This window comes from Vespa mandarinia, chromosome 8 (assembly GCF_050613455.1).
Source record: "Vespa mandarinia isolate Hongniang chromosome 8, ASM5061345v1, whole genome shotgun sequence".
Classification (NCBI taxonomy): domain Eukaryota; kingdom Metazoa; phylum Arthropoda; class Insecta; order Hymenoptera; family Vespidae; genus Vespa; species Vespa mandarinia.
The window spans coordinates 7,644,465-7,670,531 of record NC_140817.1 but is presented as its reverse complement, the minus strand read 5'-3'; the positions used below and the strand labels follow the sequence as shown (position 1 = coordinate 7,670,531).

The window sequence follows — 26,067 nt, the reverse complement described above, 5'->3', positions numbered from 1 at the left end:
CAATTCTTGTATACTTCCGTTTTGTTACCAATGATTCGTGATATACGTATATATTTAGAATAAAAAAATCATTTATTCTTTCACTTATATTTATTTTTTCTCTTCTATCAATATTTTTTTCATCAACAAATGATCATCATATCATACAAGTTATTATATAAACGCTTAGAATTTTCCTTTAAAACTGACAGCGCTTTCTGTGACAATGAGATGTTCGCTTATATAAGTTACACGTATACGATATTTAAGAATGTATTACAATCCTGAAAACTATGCAAATTAGATTATAGCACATATAATTTCATTCATTCCGAAAAATATAATCTTATTTCAATTATTTATTAATAAATGAAAATATTAAGACATGAAAAAATAAGCTAATAAGAAATTATGATTTACTATATAAACCATCTGTTTTTTCTCTATTACTATAAAACCACCTGTCACGTTAAATATTGCAATAAACAGTTTATATAAATAGTTTATATATGTTAAACAAAAATCGAACAATTAATTGAAACGACTCAAATTATAAGTTAAACACAGAAGTTGCTCGAAAAGAATATCTATTTATTGTAGGAATTAATCGATCTTAGTTTATCATTAGATTTGACTTGTAATCATATATATGTAAATCGCAAATTGTAATGCGAAAATATCTCTATACTGCATCTTTTACGTGAAACAAACAAAACATATCTACACGTACACAGATATAAAATATGGTCATTTAATATTAAAACTATTAATTCTAAATATTACTTATACAACGAAGAATATTAATCGACAAAACAAATGTATAGCAAGTGTTCGGATAACAGACTCATAATTCTGTTCTTTAATTTTGATTAGCAGTCTCTTTAAAGTAATAGAAATGTGATCAATGAAATATACCTATGTTACTTTACTTAATCTATCAAACTGATTAATCGTCGAACTTAATAGAGTTAACACTTGTATCTATTTGACCACCGCGGTAACTACCTCGCTTCTTCTTGGTTTTTTCATGTCTAAAAGACTTTCCTCTTGTATGTCGCAAATCCAGATTAGCCTTTTCTCCCCATGAACCTCGTGCGCCTTTCTGTTGAAAGAAAATAAAAAAAGAAAAGAAAAATAAAGGGCGGAATAAATATATTAACACACACGGCGGTGCTAATAAAATCAATTATTTCTTTGATATTATACGTATATTTAGAAATAAGTAATATCTCACCTGTTTATATATAGATATATATATATACATTTATATTTCTTTTCATCATCAATCATCAAAGGTAATCTTTTTATTTTGTGTAGATGCGGAATCGAAAGTTGTTCTTTTATCAAAGCCACCTCTACCTCCACGGAAACCCCCTCTACCACGACCTCCCCTATCTCCGTTATCATTACTCCATGATTTCCTAAATCCATTTCCTCTATCCTTATCGTTATCGTCATTATTGCCACCCCAAGACTTCCTATTATCAAAACCGCCCCTACCACCTCGACCACCTCTAAATCCACCACGCGCACCTCTATCACCGCCACGACCACCGCCTCGATAACCCCCACGTCCCTCGTCTCGACCTCCTTGAAATCCATAACCACCGCGCCCACCTCTAAATCCACCCCGACCTCCACCACCACCACTGTGTTGCTTAAAATTATTATCATCTTCATACTCCTCCTAAAACAAAAGAGAAACACAAGGTCAATCGCCGCATCTCACGAATATCATATATCGTGTTTTTAATCGTCTTATTATTATTATTATTATTATTATTATCTGAAAGAAGCTTCTGGTTAATGCACGGAAACATGGTCGCAAGCTTTTACGAGGCGGCGAGTGACCTGTGCGCTTCTCGGATGTTTCCGAGCATTTACCTTTGCCTCGAAGGAATTGTTAGCCAATTTTGGATCCAATGAAACATCTTCGTCCTTTACTCGACGAAATGGTGTATTATTTCTTTGCTGCTATATTTATCAAGAAAAAAGAAATAAATAAAAATGAAAAAATACAACAGCCTCGTTCAGTAATAATAAATACATAAACGATACGTAATATCGCACCTTATCCCCGTTAAAGCTATTAGTTGCTTTAACAAAATTGCTGTAATTATTCTTTGCAATTTTTGTAGGTAAACTTTCTTCTTGTTCTTCAGTATTTTTCCTTTTTTCAGCTTTACCAGGTGTCTTAATCTTTGGAGTCGGCTGTTTTACCATTTGCTTTTGTTCCTCGTCCGAATCACTTTCTTCACTTGAATCCGTAGATTTTTTAGAAATTGCAGTCTCAGAAACTGCTGCAACCTTTGGCTTTTCCTCTTCAGAAGAATCTGAATCAGAATCATCACTAGACTCTTGCTTTTTACTCTTTGCTATGAGTACCATTTTTGCAGGTGTTGGCTTTACAGGGGAAGCAGATTCTTCTTCAGAATCGTCAGAATCGTCACTTGATGAATCCTGTTTTGGTGCTACCTTTTCTGGTGCTGCTTTTAATACTTTTGTCGGTATGGTCTTTACTTTTGCTTTTTTATCCTCATCTGAGTCGTCAGAATCATCGCTAGAAGATTCTTCTTTCTTAACAGTTCCTTTTTTGGATGCTGGTGGCTTCTGCACAATTGCTTCTTTATCACTCTCCTCTTCGCTGGAAGATGATGCTTCTTTCGCCTTCGCAGTTTTAATTATTGAATTTTGTGATTGTTTAGCAGGAGTAGATTTCTTGACAGTTGGTTCTTCCTCGCTACTATCTTCGCTAGAAGATGATGCTTTCTTTATTGCAACTATAGATGGTTTTACTGCTGGCACTGATTTATTCACAGCAGGTTTCTTAGTCACTGTTTCTTCATCGCTACTGTCTTCGCTTGATGATGATTCTTTTTTACTTATATTTTGTTTCGATTGTCCCAATATAACAGACATTTGGTTCTTATTCTTTTTATCTACTTCATTTTTCTTTTGTGGAACTACTTTTTGAGAAGATGCTTGCTTCACAGCTACTGGCATTTGATTTGCATGAGTATCATCATCAGATTCATCGCTTGAGGATTCAGACTTTTTAGAAATATTGCTCTTATTAGCCACTGGTGTGGATGTTATTTTTGGTTTCGGCTCCTCGCTTGTTGATGAATTTCCTGATTCTTCGTTTTTGGCTCCTTTTTTAGTAGGACCTTTTTTTAATAGTAGTACTTGTGTAGGAACTGGTTTTTTTACTACTTTAACAGTTGGTTGCTCGTCACTATCACTACTGTCTTCACTCGAGGATTCTACATTTTTGTTTTGTTGCTTCTTTACTTGTTGAGCTGGTGCAGATTTGAAGGAATTACCAGATTTAGCAGCAACCTTTACTTTAGATTCCTCTTCATCACTTTCAGAGTCAGATTCACTACTGGAGGCTTTCTTTACATTTAATGTTTTAATAACTTTAGGTGATGCAGATGTTTTTATTTGTGATTTTGGTTTCTCTTCTTCCTCTTCTGTAGAGCTTTCCTCTGAACTATCCTCTTCCTTAGCAGGCATTCCCTTGACATTTCCTTTTGCCTTTTCTAATATCTTAGGAGGTGCTGCTTTAAATTTTAATGCATTACTCAATGGGATTTTTTGAGCAACTTTAGATGCTGGTTTTTCATCCTCACTTGAAGATTCTTCTGAAGAAGATACATCTTTTTTTGTGGCAACAACTGGTTTAGCTGTAACTTTACCATTTACTTGTACTGCTTTTTTTGGTGACTCATCTTCACTTTCAGAGCTTGAATCTAAACTACTATCTTTTGTTTGTGCCTTTATTGTAATTTTCTTTGGCGAACTCTTTTGAAAATATTGAAATACATCCTGTATAGTAGGTGCTCCTTTTGGTAATGGAAGCTGTAAAAACATTCATCTTTTGAGAAATACTATCTTTTAAACTGAAAGTCTGTTTTTAAGCACCATTGAATATATCAATAGAATATCAAAAAGGATAAAAGACAAATAAACGTGAAAATCCAAAATGATAAATTTCAGAATTAATTGCTAGTAAAATAATTATTATAATAATATTTGAATTATTTATAAAAGCGGTATTGATGAAATATACAAAAACGTGATTTGGCCCACGTGGTATGGCGGATGGCGGTAATAATCGTCCGCGTGGTAATCATCGTGTTAAAATTATGAATATATTATATTTATAAAATACTATGATATTATCTTACCGCCTGTGTTTTTTTCTGGAAAACCTTTGCTAAAGATGCATCCTTTTTCAGTAAATAATCGTAGACAAGGGCAGAAACGCCTAATTCTTCAACCGACGCCATGGTTGAAATGGATCGAGGGTTAGCGAAGGTTTAATGAAACAATCTTGTACAATTGGTCATACGAAACTTTTATTTCTTGTTCACAACTTTATGTTGCGTTTTCATGAATGGATAGGACAAGTTTGATTCTAAAGTATGAACTATCGCTGTTAAACTATACAGATCTTACAACAAATAGAAAAGTATCTTTAAGGTCGCAATTACTTTTGTTCATTTCCATGAAAAGAAAAAGAAACTAAGTATCACTAGTATCGTCTTCATATATGGCACACGTCACAACACGTGACATCTGCGCACGCCCTTAAGAGAATTCTTTTTTAAAAATTAAATTACAAAAACAAATCTCTAAAAACTATATTATAAGATAAATAAAGATAACTCTTATCATCTACTTTTTAATTTTGTGTTCCTTAATCAGATAATTTCAATTTATATTAAACAAAATGTTCTATAATGTCATTGGTTGAGCTATTGGTAATTGTCTTTTTTTGTAGAATCCTTCAAGTCCTTCGAATGCCTTTGGATATTATAAGCAATTTATTTTCACAGCATCTGATTGGCTTATCTTGTAGATACTTTAAACAGATTGATCAGTTTTAAAATGAAAGACCGGCATCGGTTTAACCTACAAAAAGTTATTTGTTGTATAAAATTAAACAGTACCAGGTATAAATTCGAATTGTAGGAAAAATGACTGAGACACAACAGAAAACAAAATGTATTACATTAAAAGGGTCTGCAGAATTGGTGAAACAATATTTACGTAAGTTTATATTGTGATAATTTTAATCGTTTTATATTAAAAAATGTGTTAATTTTATTTCTTAAGAAATATAACTATTATTTCATACAGTTTATGGAATCAACAGTATACTTTATCAGAGAGGAATTTATCCTCCTGAAACATTTGAACCAGCGGAACAGTTCGGTTTATTCTTTTTAATGTCAACGGATGAGAAAATCAAGTCATTCTTAGACATTGTATTAGGTCAGATTCAAGAATGGCTTGTTCAGCGAAAAGTTCAGAAAATAACTTTGGTTATAACAAATGTTAATACAAAGGAAGTTTTGGAGAAATGGGATTTTAGAGTTGACTATGAAGGCCATACGCCAAAAAGTATAAACGATAATAACATGGTAGAATTGCCTGAAGTTGGTACAAAGGATGTGAAAACTATCCAAAAAGAAATTCGAGAAGTTATACGTCAAATTACAGGTATTTTTAATTTTTCTTATCTATAGTTTTATACTTTTTATACTAATTATATTTTGTCGACAATGTCTTTGCAAGATTCATTGTTATAAGGTATTTTTGTTTATTAATAATATTACTTTTCTCTTTTTCAGGTACTGTAAGTTTTCTGCCTTTATTGGACTGTTTATGTTCCTTTGATATACTAACTTATACTGTCCAAGATTGTAACATTCCAAAAGAATGGGATGAGACTCAACCAGTATTTATAGCAAACAGTCAGGAAGTACAACTCAGGTCATTTTCAACATCTATCCATAAGATGGACACGATTGTCAGTTATAAAAATGTTTGAATAATTATGATAACGAATAATTTATAAATGTACATATATCTTTTGAAGAATTATACCTTAAACAATTATCTTTTTAATAAAAAGTACTACCAATTTTTAAAAGTCTTAATAAATATTTTAATAATGATATTGTGTGTAAACATTGAAATGTTTGAGATTGTTTACTACCTCTAGGTTTTTAATGGTTTACTTCATCAATGAGAACAGGCATAATTCTTGACCGATTTTGACGAACAAGGTTTCATTTTAAAAACGAAGGTTTAATCTAGTGACCTTTCGGAAGATTTTTGAAAAAACTTTACTTTCTTCGAAAAAAATTGTATTGAAAAATGGTATTTTTTAAGAATAGCTTATGCACAAATAAAAAGCTTTTTCAAAAGTCAGCCGAAAGAGCACCGTAGATTAAACCTTTGTCTTTAAAATGTGAACTTGTTTATCAAAATTGGTAGAGAATTACTTTTGTTCTCTCTAATGATGCAAATGCCGTTTTCGACATTTTTCGCAAAGAAAACGTTTAGTACTGTGGCGCCGAAATTTACGGCAAAAGAAATGAAGCTCGTACGCCCACTACTGATTTTCATATACGTGCTTGAATGATTTATGTTTTATATCATGAAGTAGCGATTGTCTAGTTGGTTGTGTGCGTAAATAGATAATGCTCAGATTTTTTTAACGTTTCCAAACGCAAAGAAATGGATTTCATGATGCTCGCACGGAGCAATTATGGTAACTCACTCGGTCATTTTAATAAGCTTTGGCCACACGATTTTATAGCAAAAATAAGAAAATATGTCCGATCGTTTATGTCAAGGTGTCTGAATTTCTAAATTATTGATAAACATGGGTAGAAAAAGGCAACATTTACGGCATGTTATACTTCATTGTTTCAAAAAAGGTGATAGTGTAAAGAATACTGTCGACGAGATTTGTACCGTATATGTATGGTGCTATAACTATTACAACTGTTCACAATTGGTTTAAAAAATTTAATGTGGGAAATTTTAATCTGGAAGATGAAGACCGCAGCGGCCGCCCAAAAACGATGGCTTATCAAAGCCATACTTGATGAAAATCGGCGATATAGTGTGCGCGAAATAGTGAATGCCGCTAGGATTCCCAAAACAACAGTGCACAAGATGGAATATGTTAATCGCTGTGAAGTTTGGGTTCCGCACTTACTGACGGAGACCAGCTTTATGAATCGTATCTACGTGCGACTTATTTCTCCAGTGACATGAAAAGGATTTGTTTCTAAAGAGGTTTGTCACTGGAGACGAAACTTGAATTTGACATGAAAATGTGCATGGAAAACACACTTAGTGTAAGGACAATAGGCCTTCAACTGTCGCAAAGTCGGGACTACATTCCAAAAAAGTTCTTTTGTTCATTGGAAAGGTGCAATTTTCTATAAGCTCCTTCCTCAAGGTGAAACAATAAATTTTACGAAATATTGTCATCAACTAGATCAATTGAAAGCTGCCATAGCAAAAAAACGACCAGAATCGATGAGGCGTTGTTTTTCATTATGACAACGCGAGACCACATATTGCATTAGCGGTAAGAGAAAAACTCTTACAGTTTGATTGGGATGTTTTACCGCATCCTGCATACTCTTCAGATCTTGCTCCATCTGATTATTATTTCTTTCTGTCCTTAAAAAATTCTCTTCGCGATAAGCGCTTTAAATCCATCAGTGAAATAAGAGCGCACCTCCAGGATTATTTCTTGTCCAAAACACAACAATTTTGGAAAGAAGGCATAATGAGGCTTCCTGAGAGATGGAAGAAGGTAAGAGAGCAAAAGGGTTCTTATATAACAAAATAAATAATATCTTAAACAGTAAACATTGTGTATTCATTTCATATTAGAAAAAGGAAAGAAACGTATGGGACATCCTAATATTTCCTCCAGTAATGGCTGACGTGAATTTCGCGGTGATTTGTGCTAGATAAGACACAGTAGCAGTATAATTTTGTACGATGACAAATGCATATAAAGTATATACATCTGTAGATTATTTTTTCAAAATTAATAATTAGTGAACATATATATATATATATATATATATATATATATATATATTATATATATTATTTTTAATAAAAATCGAAACACAAGCTCCACATTATCTACGAGATTTTTCTACCAACACTATTTTGTTATCGTTTCTTCTGTAGGAGAGTTCACTTCATATTATTATAACATTATTACTATCATTATAATAATAATATAATAATATATTAATAAAAACAGTAATAAGAAGAAACAGAAGAATATACTTACATTGTATACATCATAACATATGATGATGGTAATTTATAATAACAAAAGAAGGAAAAATATACCATTTTACGGGATGATATGACACGCGATTCTCAATAAATCGTGTTCTTAATAATTTCAGCACATGATCGCCCATCTAATACAAACATATGAAGAAAAGTACAAATCGTTTCTTTTGTTTTCTTCTGCTATTGTTTCTCTTTATCTTACTACCTTATATCGTAATACTTTTGTTTCCACACTGTTTCTTACTCATGATCAGTCAAAATTTTGTCTTTACTATTATGATATAAAATATATATAAATAATATTTAAGTACATTTTTATTATTATTATTATTATATGATATTATATTATTATTATTAGTAATAGTAATAGTAGCATATTGTTAGTAGTAGTAGTCGAAGTCATATAGATTGGACTAGTCCTATAGATCACGTAAGAAAAAATGCTGAGAGTTCTACTTCATAAATGGTGTGAAAATGAATTTAATTTGTATTCAAATAATATAATATATAAGTATTCACTAATTATTTTTAAGAAAATATTGGAAAAATTCTTATTTTTATCGCAGATTTATATACTAATTCTTATATATATCAATTATATTTATTATTTTTTATGCATTTATTGTAAACAAATGTGTATTAAATCGTATTTAGCACGGATCACTAGGAGATGCACTAACAAAGAAAGATACATATAAGAGACTGACAAATGTGCGTTCACAGTTTACTAAACTACTTACTCTACTCATACAAAACCAATTATTGTCGTGTGAGGGGTGAATAACTGACACAACTTAACACCGATATGATAGAGGCATGGTAAATAGAGGACAGTATTCCCTGCTTGTTTCGTAGTTCATATTTTGTCCATACTTGTCGCTTAAGTCACATATGCTTTTTTGAACAAAAAAACAGCCTTAATATATTATTTATTTCGATCGCGATGATCGTACCCAAGGTGGCGTATTGCGAAGGTAGATATGGGTTTATTATTGATAACCCACTATGTAGAAAGAAACTTTGCACATCAAGTAACAATTGTGATATGTCTATTTAGCTTTGTTCAGTATACAGTAAATATATTCAGTATATATATATAAAATACAGTATATATTCAGTATACAGTAAATATAATCAGACTATGAGTTCCATCAGCTATGGCTTTAGAAGAATCGAAGAAAGAATGGATGACTTTCTTTGTGTTTTCGTGGTTTTTTTCGTTCCCTTTATTTTCGGGATCTTTGTTGCCTTTTACTTTGTTTGGTTGGTTTCCCGCGTGTGCGTTTAGTGACGCCGAGGTGTGTTAGTTATGTGTCTTGCTGGAAGAGGCGTAACAGTCGCGACGAAATCGCCGCATAAAAATCTTGAATTTTATAACTGAAAATTTTAGGGGAAAATGTAAATATACCCAATAATTCTTGGGTATAAAATTATGTTTTATTTACGTTGGCCATCGTGATCAAAATTTAAATTGTGTTGTAAATAAATAACAGAAAGTTATTACGTGTAGTCACTTGCACAGTTTAATTTAAACTTTAATTCTGTAATAATTGTTATATCTTACTTGTTTATATTCCTATGGATCTTATATAAAATGCTACTTAAACTGTTTATTAAATTATTTTTATTTTTATTATTATAAATTATATTTATATAATTAATTATTTTTAATTTATTAAATTATCTTTATTATTGTAAAGCTAGCTTTTTAAAGCAATTATTTTCATGTTAAATTAATAATCTGCAATCAAATTTTAAATAATGGATAATTTGATTGATGATATTATGCATATTATCCACAAAAATCATCCTATTGAATCAATGAAATTAAAAAAACGATCCAAAAAAACAATTTCAAGCAATTCATCTTTAAAGGAAATACAGAATGATATTGAACAATTACTTGCAAATAAATCGTTTAATGCAGGTGGTGTTGAATACAGTAATTTAAATAAAATGATGGCATGTTGTAATTTGAAGGTACTTTTATTTTATGGTATAGAATTTTGTTATACGGTTACACAGATTCTATTTATTTGATATTTGATTTATTTGATCCAATAGATTGAGCACTATCATTTTTTATATATTTTCTTTTTTATAGGCAGGAGAAGAAGTCAAGGCTATATATAATCTTTCTGAATCACATGCAATATTTTTTCGACAACAAATTACATATAGGTTTCTGAAAAATAAAATGCGTGAAAAAATTCTATGCACGCCTCAAGTATATGGGCTCAAATTTGAATATATAAAACTTCATGCTCAATATCCAGAACCTGAGGCAGCTTTACTATCTAATCTTGTAAATCTTCCAAAAGGTATGTTGTATCTTTTTATAAGTAGATATATTATTTAATTTTATGCCGATTTGTTTTTTCTTAGAGTGGTATATCGTACAAGTCACAGCACAATTTGAGGACTCTTTGTATTTACAGTACAATAAACATACTTATCATTCTATGCATGCTCTACACATTACTATACTTCCAACTGGTAATAGCATTATAGAACCACTTTGTATAACTTTACCAAAACCACAGACACATACTATGTATGATATATGCAATGAAATTCATGAGATTTTGGGTAATAATAAATCAGATCTAACAGCAACATATGCAAATAAAGAATTATATTGGAAGATGCGCCTGAAGCAAGATAATAAAATGAAGGTATTTGCAGTATCAAAGATAACTTTTATACAGTAGGTATAGTTATCATTTGTGGAAATTCACAAATTTTAAATATATTAGTTTATTTAAGACAGCAGTTCATGAATTAGAATTCACATGGTTACGTGAATGGAGAATACTTTTTATGGCAGATCTCATTGATAACATGGATGTTGCAACAGATATGGAATTAATAATTGATAAATTAATAGCAGATTGTCCATCTTGGTAAGTTATCATTATACTAATAATCAAAATTTAATTAATGTTAAATTATTTTAATAGATACAAATTTACATTTTGCAGTGACTATATATGCCCCCGTACTAAGTGGTTATTAAAAAAGATAAGCCTGGGTGCATGTTTTTTGACAAGAGAAGAAATAGCACGAGCTGTTAAATATGTTCTTTGCAATCACGAAAAACTGGCAGAAAATGTGATACTTTCAATTTATGGAAAATTATTAGACTTACAGATATTACGAAATGCAAAGAGAAAAACTTTGGTTTTAATTATAGATGAAGTAAATGCATAACTTTTAACAATTTATAAGAATTTTGGAGTTTGTTATTTTATGTATTTAATATATGCATCTTTTATTTTTAGCATATGGACTTTTTACCATTTGAGTCTATAGAAATTCTTAAAAATAATCCTATTACACGATTCTCTTCCATCTATGTAGCATATGCATTATTTAAACAGCATGAAAATACAATAAAGGATGGATGTAAAATAATTAAAGCAAAAGATAATCTTGGTACATGTATAGTTAATCCTTCTGGTGATTTATATAAAATGGAAAAACGTTTAGAATTATTTATAAATTATTGGTTAACAAACTGGAAAAGCTTATACAATACAAAGCCAAAAGAAGACATGTTTGAAGATGCATTGGTTAATTATGATATTCTAATGTAAGAATTGCATTAATTTATTAATTTTCGGAAAACTAATTTTAAAAGCTCCATAATTCTTTGTGTTTAAAGGTATAATGGTCATGGAAGTGGTATACAGTATTTACCTGGAGAACATATAGAAAAACTCAAGGTAAAGGCAATCGTGTTACTATTTGGATGCAATAGTATCAGAATGACTCCTGTAGGTGGACGTTTTCCCCCTTATGGTATAACCAATCAATATTTGATCGCCAGCAGGTAACTTAGTATCTATAGCAGTTATATAGCATTTATATAAAGGATACATATGCACATACATATATATAATCGTAAAATTTTTCGGTATTAATTTTCATACATCATATTTTAAGTCCATGTGTTTTGGGCATGCAATGGGAAGTAACAGATAGCGACATTGATAAAATGACAGCAAGTTTTATTAGCACTTGGATTCCATCGTCCGCCCAACGATCATGGTCTCATGTAGATATTGATGCATGGTGCCAAGGCAATTTTAGTTAGTATACAAAATTCATTGCATATTTATATTACAGAAAACATATAGTACAGTTACAAAATTAGATTATAAATTAAACTAAATTTGCGCTTTAGCTAATAAATTTTGTTAAGAAATGTACAGTATACATACTTAGAAATATGATATTGATTTTACATTGCTTATAATGAAATTTTATATTATCAGGATTTGTAAAAGATTCTCAAAAAAAAATGGCTAAGGTAACAACGGAACCTGAGATGTTGAGAGCAATATCAAAATCAAAAGAAGCATGCTCACTATACATGACAGCAGCTTCAATAATTACACGTGGTTTACCAATAAAGCTCGAATAAATGCGTTACACATATCGGTGATACTGTTGTCAATATATATATGCACTTTTGCGACATTTTTTAAAATTTGCAAAACTTAAAAAAATATAAACTTTCAAAGTAGAAGATATTTCATGTATTTTATCTCTTATTGTCTAAAAAAATCAATTTCAAGTCTACTTTTCTCACATGATAATTTGTGGTTCCGGCACAGAATTCGAAATATTTTTATGTGGTAATACTTGACCACCATTGATATAAAGTTCGTCTTGAACTATTACGTCTTCTCCGAGAACTGTTGTACCTTCCATTCGTACCCAACGTCCGACGACACTACGCCAACCAACGATACAACTATTTAACAAAAGATAAATAATAAATTTCTTAAGAAAAATTATGTGTATATATTTTATTCTATACCGACGTTTTATACTCACCCATCAAGCCATGCATGTTCTTTTACTACAGCTGCCTTAAGAAGAGTAGACCTTTTAATACAACAACCATCAGCTAACGAAACACCAGGACCGATGGTAACATTAGGACCTATCCTACAATCTTTGCCAATTTTGGCTGTAGGATCTATTAAAACATTTCCCACTATACCAGGTCCGGAATGTAGTTTTTCAGGAGACTTTTGTCTTAATGAAGCAAGATACATACACATACCTATATAGTAAAATATATAATATATATATATAGATTAAGAGTTTTCTTATCAAATCAAAGTTATCTTACATCAAATGTACCTTTGAGAAAATCTTTAGGTTGTCCTACATCCATCCAAAAACCTGGTAACTCCATAGCATATAATTCATTATCTTCAGCCATAAATGGAAAAACTTCTTTTTCTATGCTCATAGGTTTTAGCTCTATTCTTTTTAATATGCTTGGATTAAATATATACATACCTATTAAAAAGAATATTTTACTAGTGTAATAAAGTAAAGTTAATATTTTAATTTGAATGATACGATCAATAATTTTATAACTATATGTTGCATTGTACCTGCATTTATTTTATTTGAGATGAATTCTTGTGGTTTTTCAACAAAACGTTCTATTTTACCACATTTATCAAATACAACAACACCATATTTTGATGGTTCTTCTACTTTAGTAACAACTATGGTACCTTCTTTACCATGGTTTTTATGATATTCATATAACTGCTTAAATGGAAAGTCACAGATAATATCAGAATTTAAAACAAAAAATGGTTCGTCTCCAGAACATAAAATATCACGTGCTAGCGCAAGTGGACCAGCAGTACCCAAAGGTTCTGGTTCATGAGAAAATATCAAAGTAACTCCTAGTTTCTTAACTTCTTCTTCTAAATCCTTTTCCATATCCTCTGCTCTATAAGATACTGCTAATATTACTTCTGTTACATTCATTTCTACCTAAAGGAAAAGAAATAAATACTGATAGTTTTTATTTTTCAACAGCATAACCGTAATAAGATTATTAAAAATGACAATACACTTACTAAAGCTTCTATTTGATGTAGAAGCATTGGTTTGTTGGCAAATTCAACCAATGGTTTAGGCCGACTAAGAGTAAGAGGACGCAATCTGGTTCCATATCCACCAACAAGTATTAAGGCTCGTATAACTTCTAATTTCCTTTTTTTCTGATGCATTACTATATATACAAAACAAAATACTAATATCAATTGTTCTTTATACAGTATTCTCCTACTATCCTTATTATATCAACTTGAGTAAGGTTGATTTGATAACAATCTTCCTATAAATGAAAATAGATGTTATTACAAAATTATATGCCATAATTTAATGTTAAAAACTTTAAACCGATTGGTATACTACAACTTAATTTAATAAATGTCATTTATGCACTACTTAATAATTTTTATAGTTTTAACTAACATTCACACGAATAAATTATTTATTTATTCTCTTTATTCAAAGATAATATTCTCAGCTACAACAATAAAGTTAATACAAAATATTAATTTGGTTAGGTCTCAAATATTATAAACTATATCTTAAATATATAAACACACGAACTCTCTATGATTTTATTAACAAAATAATACGTACAATATGTACGTACCTGATCTATGCACTTAAAATCACGAAGAAATTAAAATGGAAATATTTATCAGTGATAAGCATTGCCACGTAAGATCAAATTATAGTAGTAGTTCGTGTATGTAAACACGTACTTATATCTATACACTGAAATAAGCACGTAGAATCATTTTCCTTATCATACAAGGAAAAAAAGATTCTTCATACCTTTTTCTGTTCATTAAATATGTATATTGTCATTAATATTTGTAAAGTTAGAAACATTGAACATGACACTCGATTAATTGTCGACATAAATATATATGGGTCGCCAAGCCAACGCATATTTTCTGCCTCTTCATAACCAAATTTTTTTCTTACTGAATTAAGTATATTATGGACAATATTTATTAAGCCGATGGTGACAGAATAGTTACGGTTTAATATAAGTTACTTTTGTCTGATGGTTAAATCTAAAAATCAGTTACTTTCAGTCTAATTATTTTCTTTTTACATCTAGTTATCTAGATACCAGTCATGATTGGTTGTGACTCTATTGTGACTAACGAGTAATATGTAGTATACCTAATCATGTGTGTTTTTACCAATCTTGACAAGTTTTGACTTCATGAAATTTTCTTTTCTTTTGAACTTGAATATTACGTAGATTATGTTGATTTTTCGTACATTTAGTATACTGATTAATAGTGACATATCCGATGAAAACTGAAAAATAATATTTTGCTGAATAAAAAGTGAAAAAGATATAAGAGAAATTAAGAGAAATTCATTTTTATTATAAAGAATATAATATAAATGTTTGTAGTATAAAAATTCTTGATGTACATAAAGTTAATCATATGAGTTAAAAAAATTTATTTATACAAATACTGTTAGTATTTTTCAAAAAAAAGAAACAAAATGGTAGTAATGTTGATAATAATTTAGAATATTACATAGTATACGGAATGTAGTATATACTATATTTTAATATAATACTGTTCTTACTTTTTTGGTATGTACAAAGATATCAAAAAAGAATATTTACAGTCTTTAACATTAAATATTACTTAAATAATATAATAAACAAGAAAGATGGAAAAGTTCAAGCAAGCTCAAGTAGAAAATAAAATATCTATTAAAAGACATTTGGAAGCAAATGCTTCTCTTGATTCCTCTAGTGAAGATGACGACAATATTTGTGAAGAAGATATACAAAGAACATTGGGTGAAGTTATATCAGCTTATGAAGGTGGACAATTAAATACAGAAAAGATTATATCGTATTTAATTAATATTTTTCAATCTGGTGGTGCTATCTGTTTAATATGTATTTCAACAGTAAAGAAAGTAGATCCAGTAAGTATTTCTCTGATAACTTTTATATATGTATATATATTTTTATGTATATTAATATATTTTCAACAGATATGGAACTGCAATAAATGTTATTCTTTTATGCATTTAACATGCATCCTACATTGGATTCGAGATACTCTAGCTCATAAGCATGAACAAGGAATTGTACCAACTTGGACTTGGTAAGCTGTCATATGATATATACTAATATAATATCACTAATATACACTAATATATATAAAAATATTTCTTTTTATTTATTTATTTTTAATTTTATTTTAATACAATGATATACATATTTCTAGTCCAAAATGTAGGACAGAATATGGAGAAGATCAAATTCCAAAAGTATATAAATGTTTCTGTAAGAAAGTTGAAAATCCATCTTATCAAACATGGTTTATTCCACATTCTTGTGGAGAAACTTGTGGAAAACCTTTAGAACCTAAATGTGGGCATAAATGTGTATTGTTATGTCATCCTGGACCATGTCCTCCTTGTGCAAAAACAATGGTAATTAAATGTTATTGTGGAAAGCAACCTGCTCGTCCATTGCGTTGTAATACAAATGGTTGGAGTTGCAATAATATATGCAATAAAAAATACGATCAATGTAAGCATACTTGTAAGGAAATTTGTCACACTGGAGATTGTCCACCATGTTTAGAAACTCTACTAATGGATTGTCGTTGCAAAAGTAGCAAACAAATCAAAAAGTGCAATGAAGCTACTTGGATTTGTGACAAGCCTTGTAATAAGCTATTATCTTGCAAATTGCATACCTGTGAAGGTATTTGTCATTCTACTAAAGATTGTGGAGATTGTCCTAAGAAATTTAGAACTTGTCCTTGTGGGAAGAAACAGTACACAGTTTCATGTAAGGAACAGCAAGTATCAAAATGTGGAAACACTTGTGGAAAGTTATTGAATTGTGGTTTACATTATTGCAACATGACATGTCATTTAGAACAATGTGGCCAATGCTTGGAAATGATCATAAAATCATGTAGGTGTGGGAATTTTACAAAAGAAATAGCTTGTGGAAAAGAATTTCATTGTAATAAAAAATGTACGCAAATGAGACTTTGTGGAAGACATTTATGCAATAAAAAATGTTGCGATTGTTTAATAAAAAATACCTCTAATATATGTGAAAAAGTATGCAACAATCTTCTTAATTGTCAGAAGCATAAATGCCCAGCAGCCTGTCATAGTGGACCTTGCTATCCATGTGTTCGTACCGATATAATTCAGTGCAGATGTGGTAGTAAAAAAATAACAGTACCTTGTGGCACAAAAAAAAAAATTAAACCACCTCCTTGTAATAAACCATGCAAAATACCTTCTATTTGTATCCATCCTGAGAGAGAGATTCACAAATGTCATCAAGGACCTTGCCCACCATGTAAGAAAATATGTGATTTAATTCATAAAAAATGTGGGCACAACTGTTTAGCTGTTTGCCATAGTAAGGTTTGGGTCAAAATAAACTCAAATAGTACACAAGGACAACCCAAAGGCCCATGGGAAAAACAAAAAGATACATTGGAATTAAAAACATTACCGTGTCCACCTTGCGAAGTTCCTGTTGAAATAGAATGTTTAGGTGGACACGAAACACGTATATTGCCTTGCTACATTGCTAAAGCTGATTCTTGCGGAAGATCTTGTGGTCAATTACTACAATGTACAAATCACACTTGTGAATTAATATGTCATACTGTAAAATCATCTGAAGGAATCATTGGTAATACACAATGTATGCAATGTGAAAGACCATGCTCATTTGCACGGCCTAATGGATGTTTTCATAAATGTTTAAAATCTTGTCATCCCGGATCATGTGATTTATGCCAACAATTAGTACGTGTTTCTTGCCATTGTGGCATTAGTACTTTATATAGACGTTGCATAGATCTAACATCCGCAACAATAAAGCAACGTGAAGAGTTATTAAAGTGTGGAAATCAATGTCCAAAAAATGTAATTATAATAAACAGTTTCTATAAAAATAATAACAAGTTTAACTATATTACAAATTTCTTTTGCAGTATCCATGTGGCCATCGGTGCAACGATATTTGTCATCCTGGATCATGTAAAAAGCAGAATATATGTAACAAGAAAGTAAAACTATGGTGTAAATGCAAACGCATTAGAAAGGAATATGTTTGTTCTGTTATACAAGAAAAGCAAATCGTAGTTGAATGTGACAGTGTTTGTCAATCACTTATATATAAAAAAAATGAGGCCAACAAAATTAAAGAAATACAACGTCAACGTGAAGAAGAATTACGTAATCAGGAAGAAATAGAAAAATTTCAAAGGAAATTTAAGCCACGACGAAAAGTAAAAGATAAATTAAAAAACAAATTGTCGAATTCAAAAGTGGAAAATAGAAAAATATACAAATACCTTTCGATATCGATTTTTATAGCTATCATAAGTATTGTAGTGATTTATGCAAATATAGTTTATTTTAATATAAAAAGCTTTGATATTAGTAACAAAGATTGAATTTGTTGTGATGAATGTATAATTTATCAATAATAAATGACTGTACTGTATATATACTATATATTATTACATCCAAAGTCAAATTATAAAAAATGTCTAGAAATTGTATTAAATATAATATATAATTGATTATATTATTTTAATAAATTTTCATATCTATACTGTTTGTATTTTTATTATAAAAATATTATTATTACATTTTATATACAATAATATGATTATTAATAAAAAGTACAAAGGTTGAAACAGTATAGAAAGAGATGCGTATTTAAAATAGAAATAATATACACATATTCTATAAATAGAGTTACGTTATAATTATGAATTGTAATAATCTTTTGATCCTCCTAACGAGAGCCTCTATAAAATTACGATCTACTGTTGTATATTCGTTATGTGTATCGATTAATTGAGTAATGAAACTATCAGTAAATACAGATATAAGTCCTTGTTTTAATTCGGTTAAAATTTCTGGTGATATCTTTTTTTCCAATATATTATCAATTATGTTTCCTGTGGATACTGTAAAGAAATACATAGATCACATAGCATTAATTTGCATTGTTACATATCCATTAATTGATTTATAAAATAACGAATCATATATACCTAGCATTCTCTGATGTCCTGACATTATTTGCATTGTGTAGAAATCCAAATGACTCCAAAGTAGATATAAACTGTGTTCTATTATGAGACAACAATATTTTATACTTTGACGTTTTTCCTTCAGTCGTTGATTTAATCGTTGCTCTAGGACAATGCGTTGTTTATCTATGTCTAATTCTGCTTCTTCATCAGACATATACTAAAAAAATAATATGTACAATTATTACAAACTGACGTTTTTACGATCTTTTTATCTCTCGATATAATATTGACTTTTAATTTAAGTACTTTTTTTAATTCTGCCGCAGTCATGTCCGATATCATAGCTGATTTTTTGATCAGAGAATCGACATGTGGCAGTTCATTATGTAGTAATGCAGTTGTAGACGTAAGTTGTTCAACGATCAATCCTAAATGAACTTCACCAGATATATCTTTAGTTCTTCCTTCTCTAGTGCCTGGTTTCGGCGTTAAATAAGGTTCGAAAAGAACATTCCTTACTTTCTGGTCCATGGTACTATGCTGCATCTGTCATAAATAAATTGTTTAATATTGTCATTAATGTTTTTATTATATGAATTGTTCCTTATAAGCAAATTGTTCAAAAAGTGCTTCATAATTTTGTACAAACCTGATTACGAGCATACAAAAGAACATTCGCAACTATTTCTATACAAGACATTTGTTGTTGATCTACATTTGTTTTTTGATAATCTAAATGTATAGGTGTTGGTTGTAATTGAAATTTGTGAAGTAACGAAAGCATTAATTTTTGTAATCTATAAAGATGAGCACGTAATTCTCTCATTCCATTATCATCCTCTATTATATTATCACCAACATCGGATATTATTACTCCCTCGTCCACTAATTTATACATATCTAAAAGTAATTTTAACAAGTATAATTAAATGTGAAGCTATAGTAATATTTTCATGAATGAAATATTACTATACATTATTTACCAATATTAGCAGATCTGGATACGACACCAGTTAGACAGGCAATTTCTTTCAAAAATAGAGTATTTGCCTTTGAAAAAGCATTCCTTAATATCATTTCTACTGTATCTCGATGACTTTGGAGAAAGCTACAAACTTGTATAGCACAAGACTGATTTTCAGTTCCTAAAGTAGTCAACAAAGCACCACATAAGTATAAAGTAGGCAAAAAAATTTGTTGATAACGTTGGCCGATTGAGGGTACAAAAGAAGAATCAATTCCTTCAACATTCATATGAACATCTGGATGTTGATCAAAAACACACATACTTGACATACAGGATAAAACTTTAGTTTTTAGAAGACTTTCAGCACCTAATCTTGTCGAGGCCATTCTACAAAATGTTGCTAATTTTGCTTCATACAAATATAAAGGTCTTAATGTTTCAGGCTCTGGTTGAAGCATATGTCTTAGTAAATTATCAGATTGTAAAAGACTGTCTATCATATGCTTCAAATATCCTCGACTAGCTAAATAAATCATCCACGAATTATCGTAATCCAATTCTAAGATCTTGTCTAGACAAGAAAGTGCTAACATTTTACATACATCATGACCACCAGAACAATTATGACATAAAACGTCCATTAATTGATTACCAAAGCTATTGATAACTTGTATCGTGGCATAACAATGTGAACGTTTTTGAACTGGCATAGATCGATTGAATGAACTGTCTAGTTGACTAACATACGTCGTATCCATAACGGATGCACTTTCTGATTTTTCTAAGCCTATCACACAAAGAAAGTTTAGAAGTGCTGCGTAAAGATGAGTTAGAACTTTTTGCGATGATGCACTTGCGCTTAAAATCCATTCTAGTACATGGCTAAGAATTATTTTCATCATTGTCGTATTGGAAGGAGATGTTGGAAGTAATTCTTGGTTCGATTGCATCGCAAAATAATTTCGCAAGTTGACAAGTAATATCAAAACTGTTCCAGACACAAGTGTTTTTATCTCACTGAGTGCTTCGCACGATGTCATTTTTTGCAACAAATCATGTGATAAGTTCAGAAGAAGACTTTGTCTTTGAGCCGCAGGAAGTTGTAAATTTGACGCTACGGAAAATAGTATTTCTGTTGTTTGACACCAGCCCTCTACAAATTTTACCGTAGCGTATGATAAAAGCTTGGTTTGATTTTTTTTCAAGGCATGAGCAAGTATCGATTGCAATTCTTGTTGCATAAGTTTCCTTTGAGTTACTGTTGCACTATTTTGTGTAACCGTTAATTCATCTACAATAAGGGAATGTAATTTTCTGACGTCGATAAGTCGAGGTCCTCCCATTAAAGACGAGGGAACACTACAACGACCAAATACCATTTCAATTTGCGAAGGATCAAAGAATTCCCATGACTTAGGAGGTTCTAAGTATAGTTGAAAATCGATATAATGTAGAAGATCCATAAGAAGTTTCTGTGATGGTGCACTTTGGTCTTTTTCTTGACTAAAGCTTCCAACTAAGCGTTGTACAAGCGAACTTTGTAAGCTTCCACCAGAGACTCGTAGTTCTATCGCTACTATTTTTAATAGCCACGACATACAGCCAAGTTCGATTGCTTTATTTGAACCTTGGAAAGGTAATTTTGATAGGTGTCTTTGCACAAAATCTTGATTTGTTGCAGTTCGTAAAAATCTTAAAATTGGTACTGATGTCTTATTATTCGCCGCTAATGTATGTAAATAACAATAACACATTTCAGTAATTTTATCACGACCATTATCCAAGGATTGTTCTAAGATACCCAAAACAGAATGCAAGCAAGTTCGTGGAAAGCCTAAAATTCCAGGTTGCTGAATAATTGTTTTTCGAATATCCTTAGTAATCTCAAATCCTAGCAAATAATGAGCAAGATTAGGTACAGGTCGTGTAATACTCTGCATCATTAATAATAAAATTCTTTCTTTGCAATTTTCCACATCCGCTCTTTCATCATTGTTTATGTCATCTTCATCTACAGGAGTATAATCCATATCTAAACACTCAACAAAACCGTGCCTAATATTCGTTGCCAACGAATTAGTTGCTGTAAATGTTGATAACAATTCTAAATCTGCACCTGGTTCATTGGCAACACTTTGAACAACGCCAACAGCGACAAATGAATGTCGTGGCAGCCATGAATTATAAGAGACATAATTAACAATATTTATCATGTGATCAGGCTTCCCAGTACGCATATTTACTCCTAGCAATAAACGCGAAAGACCAGTTACGATTTTATTTATACTGGTTGCTGATGCTAACTGTGTCATGTATTGATGTTGTGTTTTCAAAGTCCGATCCAATATTTCCAAACAACATAATGTACTACATTCAAGATATTTTTTTCCGGGGAAAATATCGTATGTATCAAACTGGTGATATCCTTCATCCAGTATATAGAGTATGACATGAAGTAACTCGGAATTAGTAGAATGTAATTGCGTCATTAAATGGTATCCAGGAGCGGAATTAATTACAGTCAAATCACCACCTTGTAATTCAACTTTACATCCCATAAAATCTTCTAAAGATGGCTCGTATTGTTTGATTAATTTAGAGAATATTTTCAAACATCCATTCGCAACTTTCCATTTCTCTGCAGCATTTTTATACGAGCGTGTATGAAATCTTAAAAAAACGATATTAATTAGAAAATGTAGATATGAATCGAAGCCTGGATTTCGTTGCCCAACTCCCAAAAGACGTGGAATTGGATAATCCGTTAAGATATCTAAGAGTTTTAACATTGCTCGAGTCAAAGGATATTCTTCGTTCCTTGATTCAATTTCTTCCAATTCTGTTTGTACTCCTCGTGGTTGATAGCTACTAGTTGTTGGTATAGTAGAAAGAATTTGTGCTGCTTCTAAACTTTGCCAAACTGTAGAAGAACTCTCTGGTGATCTTGCTAATGCAGCAAGAGTTCTTACTAAAACGCCTTTTAATGGAATTGGCATTGCACAGCTTACCAACCCTATTAGAGACTGAAGTACTTTCCAATTTGGATGATCGCATATTGCTACTCTCGACATCTCATCATATTTTGCAATTATTTGTACGACTTTAAGTACAGCTTCTAATCCTTTAACTTCGTGGGGTGTAATACCTTTTGGGTGACTTCTTTGTCTATATACTGTATCTTGACTTGGTGGTAATTCTTGTCGTAAGTTATAATAATAGCGATTTAAAGAATTAAAGAAATGATCCCAAGAAATTGTTGTTGAAGTAGAAGATCCTATTGAAATATAAAAAAAACCTGTTTTTATCGTTTCGTATAGGATAAGAATAACTAAAAAATATACCTTACCATTTGGTTTGAGAAAATTAAATGCTTGGCGCGCAGCTGGAGGTGACGAAGCAAGAGATGCGATCATTTTGAGGTAGGATACAAAAAGACCAGCAGGAAGTATTTCTCCAGCTAATCGTATAAATTTAAATAAAGCAACTTGTCTAGGAGGTAACCGTCCAATATGTACAGAAGCAGAAACGTGCGTAGATTCTGAATGTTGGCACCAATAATCCATAGCTAAGTTTAACTTTAACGGATCTTTTTTGTATAACTCCGCTACTGTCAACATAAGAAACTCAAAATGATTGTCTAAATTCATTGGTGGTTCTACACCTTCTTGTTGATACGCTTGTACCAAACGCATTGATTCATCTGCTCGACTTCTTAATTCCTTAATTTTCAGAGGCATTAATAATATAAAATCAGAGAGAAGAGTGTGAAAATAACGCATATAAAATTCCTCATAGTGTATACAAGTACTTTTTAATAAAATTTCGGCCATAAAGTGGAACACCTTATTAGATAAAGCTGTTTCCACTAAAATTTCATCGTCATTTGTAATATGCTGTGGTTGATAAGTGTTACTGATAGTTTTCAAAGTTGCTATGGCAACTGCTAAAGCAAATTGTACAAGTCCACGCAATCCTGTACTTTCCCAAGTTATATTATTAGACATTATTTTTTGTTTTATATCATCTAATGCTCCTCTCTCTGTGATCAAGGGAATAGAATTAATTATATCTGAAATAAAATTTTAATATAGTAGTACTTAAGAAAAATTCATATCAAACAAATTAAAAACAAATTAAAAAATTAATAATATTAAAAAATTATTAATTTTAATACCTTCACCATTTTCTCGATTATTAAGTGGACTAAGATTTACAGCATATAGTATGGCCATAATGAGAGCCAATGTAACTTTATCAGGACCACCTTCTCCAGCTTCAGATTCAACTTGGCGTGTTTGTAATAACGACAATAAACGAAAGAAAATAGATTTTGGTAGAGATGATTGAGCAGACCATAAATACAAAATATCTGCTAAATCTTGTCTAGTATCATTATAAAGTTTCATAACCATACGATGATGCTTTGCTCCTCCCAATGCTCTATTTTGTTGTAGAAGATCTTGTTCCTGTTATCATAATTCAAATTCCACTATACTTTATTATACTCTATTATAATGTATATCATAATTTATAATAATTTAAATGAATTGATAATAAACAGTAACTATATTTAGAATATTATTCTTTTATCTGACCTGTATAGTATCCATGTCTTCTAATAAAGTTATAATCCTATCCAATAAACCATCTTCTTGTAATTTATTAGTATATTCAGTAATGTATTTCGTTAGAGTTAATGGTGCATCAAGAGCCCAGCTATGTCCCATTCTGGCTTGCACTAAGGTCTTCAAAGTTGTAGTTAATGCTTTTCTTCCATCATAATACAAAAGTACAGCAGTTAAACCTCTGGTTAGACCAGGATAGTGTGGCATTTGAAGTTGGGCAGTACATAAAAGATCTAGAGCCATGAATTCATTTAAATCATACATATCTGATATGATTAAAGTTTCATCTACCAACTCCTTGGACAATACTTGATGTCCTAGCCCAGGTAATGTTATACCATCTGTCACACCTTTCTTAATTTCATTGCGACTATTAATATTTTTTGGCTGATAAACAAAGAACAAATCAGTTAAGTAATTTACATGAAATGTTCACTTCTTTTGATGCATTGTAAAATGACATAAAAAATATTATGTCTTATATTTAGAAGAAAAACTTTTTTATGTATATATATTTTTTATAATAATCAATATTAAAAAAAATATAAGTACATTGTAATAATACTAAATAAATAAAAAATGAATGAAAAAATATATAAAAAGATACTCACAGGATTTTTTAAAAGTGTAAAAAAATTTTGTCTATGATTTCTCAATGCTTCTATAAATTCATGGTATTGAGGGTCATGCATACTAGGTGCTAATGTGATGCATCGTACTACAAGATTTTGTAACTCCTTATATGGTGTCCAGATATCTTCTGTACTTGTTTCTTCTATAAAGTAATTTATTATCAATTGTTGAATACGGATATCTAAATTATATATATATATAATTTAATTATCAAATAAACTTACTTATGTGACTCATATTACACTAATTTGATATAAAAACAAAATTATTTTAAATTTTTAAATTACATTACAGTCTTATTATTAAACTATTATTAAATAAAATGTATCATATAATTTAAAGGTTATGTTTTTTTATATATTTTCTTACACAATCCACAAATAAATAATTACCTTCTGACATCTTGGCAATTTATATAAATCAATTTATAAACTAAAACTTAATTTTAAATAACACCACATATAATTTTAACACAATATTAACGTTTTTAAAGATATTGAAATGCCGGTATAATAACGTGAACGAAAATTGCCGCACATTTAACTGGCAGCCATGATTTCAACAAAAATTTGAACGTTAATTCAATTTGGTTTTAAAGTGAACTGTTGGTAAGGTTATATAGTTTTATATATATATTATATAAATATTATATATTAATGATTATTAATGTTACAATAATTTATAATAGGCTTTTTTCTTTTTTGTTCACTTAAAAATCTTCGCGGATAAATCTTGAATATTTGCCTTCGATTTATACATCATCTTAAAAAAGAAGTCATACTTAAGCGCGCAAAACGATAGTGCTTCATTGTTATATAAATAAAGGCAA

General features: G+C 30.3%; 6 protein-coding genes across 20 annotated transcripts; 3 read left to right on the top strand and 3 right to left on the bottom strand.

Annotated features, from left to right (window-relative positions):
- Positions 1-72: 72 nt before the first annotated feature.
- Nopp140 (nucleolar and coiled-body phosphoprotein 1) lies at positions 73-4,428 on the bottom strand. 5 transcript variants are annotated; one of them, XM_035882828.2, is made up of 5 exons: positions 4,170-4,428; positions 2,050-3,840; positions 1,864-1,950; positions 1,214-1,666; positions 947-1,081 (listed from the first exon to the last, which is right to left on the bottom strand). In XM_035882828.2, exons 1-4 carry the CDS (start codon positions 4,269-4,271, stop codon positions 1,262-1,264), a joined length of 2,385 nt encoding a protein of 794 aa, XP_035738721.2. In that variant the 5' UTR covers positions 4,272-4,428; the 3' UTR covers positions 947-1,081; positions 1,214-1,261. The 5 variants fall into 5 exon arrangements, with proteins under 5 accessions (XP_035738744.2, XP_035738733.2, XP_035738721.2 ...); XM_035882819.2 differs by having other exon boundaries at positions 1,864-1,953; positions 4,170-4,427; XM_035882851.2 differs by lacking the exon at positions 1,214-1,666 and having other exon boundaries at positions 73-1,081; positions 4,170-4,423.
- A 172-nt stretch (positions 4,429-4,600) lies between these two features.
- On the top strand, positions 4,601-5,945 carry mad2 (mitotic arrest deficient 2). Its single transcript, XM_035883080.2, has 4 exons — positions 4,601-4,745; positions 4,821-5,034; positions 5,125-5,487; positions 5,619-5,945. Exons 2-4 carry the CDS (start codon positions 4,962-4,964, stop codon positions 5,816-5,818), a joined length of 636 nt encoding a protein of 211 aa, XP_035738973.2. The 5' UTR covers positions 4,601-4,745; positions 4,821-4,961; the 3' UTR covers positions 5,819-5,945.
- A 426-nt stretch (positions 5,946-6,371) lies between these two features.
- On the top strand, positions 6,372-12,535 carry Sse (extra spindle pole bodies like 1, separase). 4 transcript variants are annotated; one of them, XM_085658599.1, is made up of 10 exons: positions 6,372-7,375; positions 7,513-7,606; positions 10,214-10,430; positions 10,495-10,784; positions 10,876-11,012; positions 11,091-11,307; positions 11,391-11,701; positions 11,774-11,941; positions 12,055-12,200; positions 12,387-12,535. In XM_085658599.1, exons 2-10 carry the CDS (start codon positions 7,580-7,582, stop codon positions 12,533-12,535), a joined length of 1,662 nt encoding a protein of 553 aa, XP_085514725.1. In that variant the 5' UTR covers positions 6,372-7,375; positions 7,513-7,579. The 4 variants fall into 4 exon arrangements, with proteins under 4 accessions (XP_085514725.1, XP_085514724.1, XP_035738788.2 ...); XM_085658598.1 differs by having other exon boundaries at positions 6,372-7,606; XM_035882895.2 differs by lacking the exons at positions 6,372-7,375; positions 7,513-7,606 and adding an exon at positions 8,752-9,083.
- Positions 12,215-15,037, bottom strand: Gmppb (GDP-mannose pyrophosphorylase B). Of its 7 annotated transcripts, none has more exons than XM_035883002.2 (6): positions 14,776-15,037; positions 14,004-14,158; positions 13,524-13,917; positions 13,264-13,425; positions 12,952-13,183; positions 12,215-12,868 (listed from the first exon to the last, which is right to left on the bottom strand). In XM_035883002.2, the coding sequence occupies exons 2-6, from the start codon at positions 14,154-14,156 to the stop codon at positions 12,700-12,702; spliced, it is 1,110 nt and encodes a 369-aa protein (XP_035738895.1). In that variant the 5' UTR covers positions 14,157-14,158; positions 14,776-15,037; the 3' UTR covers positions 12,215-12,699. The 7 variants fall into 7 exon arrangements, with proteins under 7 accessions (XP_035738895.1, XP_035738860.1, XP_035738850.1 ...); XM_035882967.2 differs by having other exon boundaries at positions 14,004-14,263; positions 14,776-15,036; XM_035882957.2 differs by lacking the exon at positions 14,776-15,037 and adding an exon at positions 14,591-14,760 and having other exon boundaries at positions 14,004-14,263.
- A 154-nt stretch (positions 15,038-15,191) lies between these two features.
- Positions 15,192-18,457, top strand: LOC118448889 (NF-X1-type zinc finger protein NFXL1). The gene is made up of 5 exons (XM_035882807.2): positions 15,192-15,471; positions 15,575-15,906; positions 15,976-16,088; positions 16,212-17,889; positions 17,958-18,457. The coding sequence occupies exons 2-5, from the start codon at positions 15,643-15,645 to the stop codon at positions 18,420-18,422; spliced, it is 2,520 nt and encodes an 839-aa protein (XP_035738700.2). The 5' UTR covers positions 15,192-15,471; positions 15,575-15,642; the 3' UTR covers positions 18,423-18,457.
- A 181-nt stretch (positions 18,458-18,638) lies between these two features.
- Nup205 (nuclear pore complex protein Nup205) lies at positions 18,639-25,908 on the bottom strand. Of its 2 annotated transcripts, none has more exons than XM_035882794.2 (10): positions 25,631-25,908; positions 25,217-25,380; positions 24,576-24,992; positions 24,155-24,446; positions 23,327-24,049; positions 19,997-23,254; positions 19,663-19,913; positions 19,320-19,559; positions 19,032-19,230; positions 18,639-18,944 (listed from the first exon to the last, which is right to left on the bottom strand). In XM_035882794.2, exons 1-10 carry the CDS (start codon positions 25,638-25,640, stop codon positions 18,730-18,732), a joined length of 5,769 nt encoding a protein of 1,922 aa, XP_035738687.2. In that variant the 5' UTR covers positions 25,641-25,908; the 3' UTR covers positions 18,639-18,729. The 2 variants fall into 2 exon arrangements, with proteins under 2 accessions (XP_035738687.2, XP_035738678.2); XM_035882785.2 differs by lacking the exon at positions 25,631-25,908 and adding an exon at positions 25,463-25,536.
- Between the last annotated feature and the right edge of the window lie 159 nt (positions 25,909-26,067).

What these genes read in the sequence shown, in the direction of transcription:
- Nopp140 (XM_035882819.2), bottom strand. Translation starts at nt 4,271, where the DNA reads ATGGCGTCGGTTGAAGAATTAGGCGTTTCTGCCCTTGTCTACGATTAT. An exon ending in ATAGCTTTAACGGGGATAAG is followed by an intron (nt 1,954 to 2,049) that starts GTGCGATATTAC and finishes TGATAAATATAG; the next exon opens with CAGCAAAGAAATAATACACC. An exon ending in ACAATTCCTTCGAGGCAAAG is followed by an intron (nt 1,667 to 1,863) that starts GTAAATGCTCGG and finishes CTTTTGTTTTAG; the next exon opens with GAGGAGTATGAAGATGATAA.
- LOC118448889 (XM_035882807.2), top strand. Translation starts at nt 15,643, where the DNA reads ATGGAAAAGTTCAAGCAAGCTCAAGTAGAAAATAAAATATCTATTAAA. An exon ending in ATTGTACCAACTTGGACTTG is followed by an intron (nt 16,089 to 16,211) that starts GTAAGCTGTCAT and finishes ACATATTTCTAG; the next exon opens with TCCAAAATGTAGGACAGAAT. An exon ending in GAAATCAATGTCCAAAAAAT is followed by an intron (nt 17,890 to 17,957) that starts GTAATTATAATA and finishes TTTCTTTTGCAG; the next exon opens with TATCCATGTGGCCATCGGTG.
- Sse (XM_035882888.2), top strand. Translation starts at nt 9,871, where the DNA reads ATGGATAATTTGATTGATGATATTATGCATATTATCCACAAAAATCAT. An exon ending in TGGCATGTTGTAATTTGAAG is followed by an intron (nt 10,090 to 10,213) that starts GTACTTTTATTT and finishes TCTTTTTTATAG; the next exon opens with GCAGGAGAAGAAGTCAAGGC. An exon ending in CAATATTTGATCGCCAGCAG is followed by an intron (nt 11,942 to 12,054) that starts GTAACTTAGTAT and finishes TCATATTTTAAG; the next exon opens with TCCATGTGTTTTGGGCATGC.
- Nup205 (XM_035882785.2), bottom strand. An exon ending in ATCCAGATCTGCTAATATTG is followed by an intron (nt 19,914 to 19,996) that starts GTAAATAATGTA and finishes AATTACTTTTAG; the next exon opens with ATATGTATAAATTAGTGGAC. An exon ending in CTGCGGCAGAATTAAAAAAA is followed by an intron (nt 19,231 to 19,319) that starts GTACTTAAATTA and finishes TTATTTTTTTAG; the next exon opens with TATATGTCTGATGAAGAAGC.
- mad2 (XM_035883080.2), top strand. Translation starts at nt 4,962, where the DNA reads ATGACTGAGACACAACAGAAAACAAAATGTATTACATTAAAAGGGTCT. An exon ending in ATTGGTGAAACAATATTTAC is followed by an intron (nt 5,035 to 5,124) that starts GTAAGTTTATAT and finishes TATTTCATACAG; the next exon opens with TTTATGGAATCAACAGTATA. An exon ending in AGTTATACGTCAAATTACAG is followed by an intron (nt 5,488 to 5,618) that starts GTATTTTTAATT and finishes TCTCTTTTTCAG; the next exon opens with GTACTGTAAGTTTTCTGCCT.
- Gmppb (XM_035883002.2), bottom strand. Translation starts at nt 14,156, where the DNA reads ATGCATCAGAAAAAAAGGAAATTAGAAGTTATACGAGCCTTAATACTT. An exon ending in ACCTAAAGATTTTCTCAAAG is followed by an intron (nt 13,184 to 13,263) that starts GTACATTTGATG and finishes TTTACTATATAG; the next exon opens with GTATGTGTATGTATCTTGCT. An exon ending in GAACATGCATGGCTTGATGG is followed by an intron (nt 12,869 to 12,951) that starts GTGAGTATAAAA and finishes TTTGTTAAATAG; the next exon opens with TTGTATCGTTGGTTGGCGTA.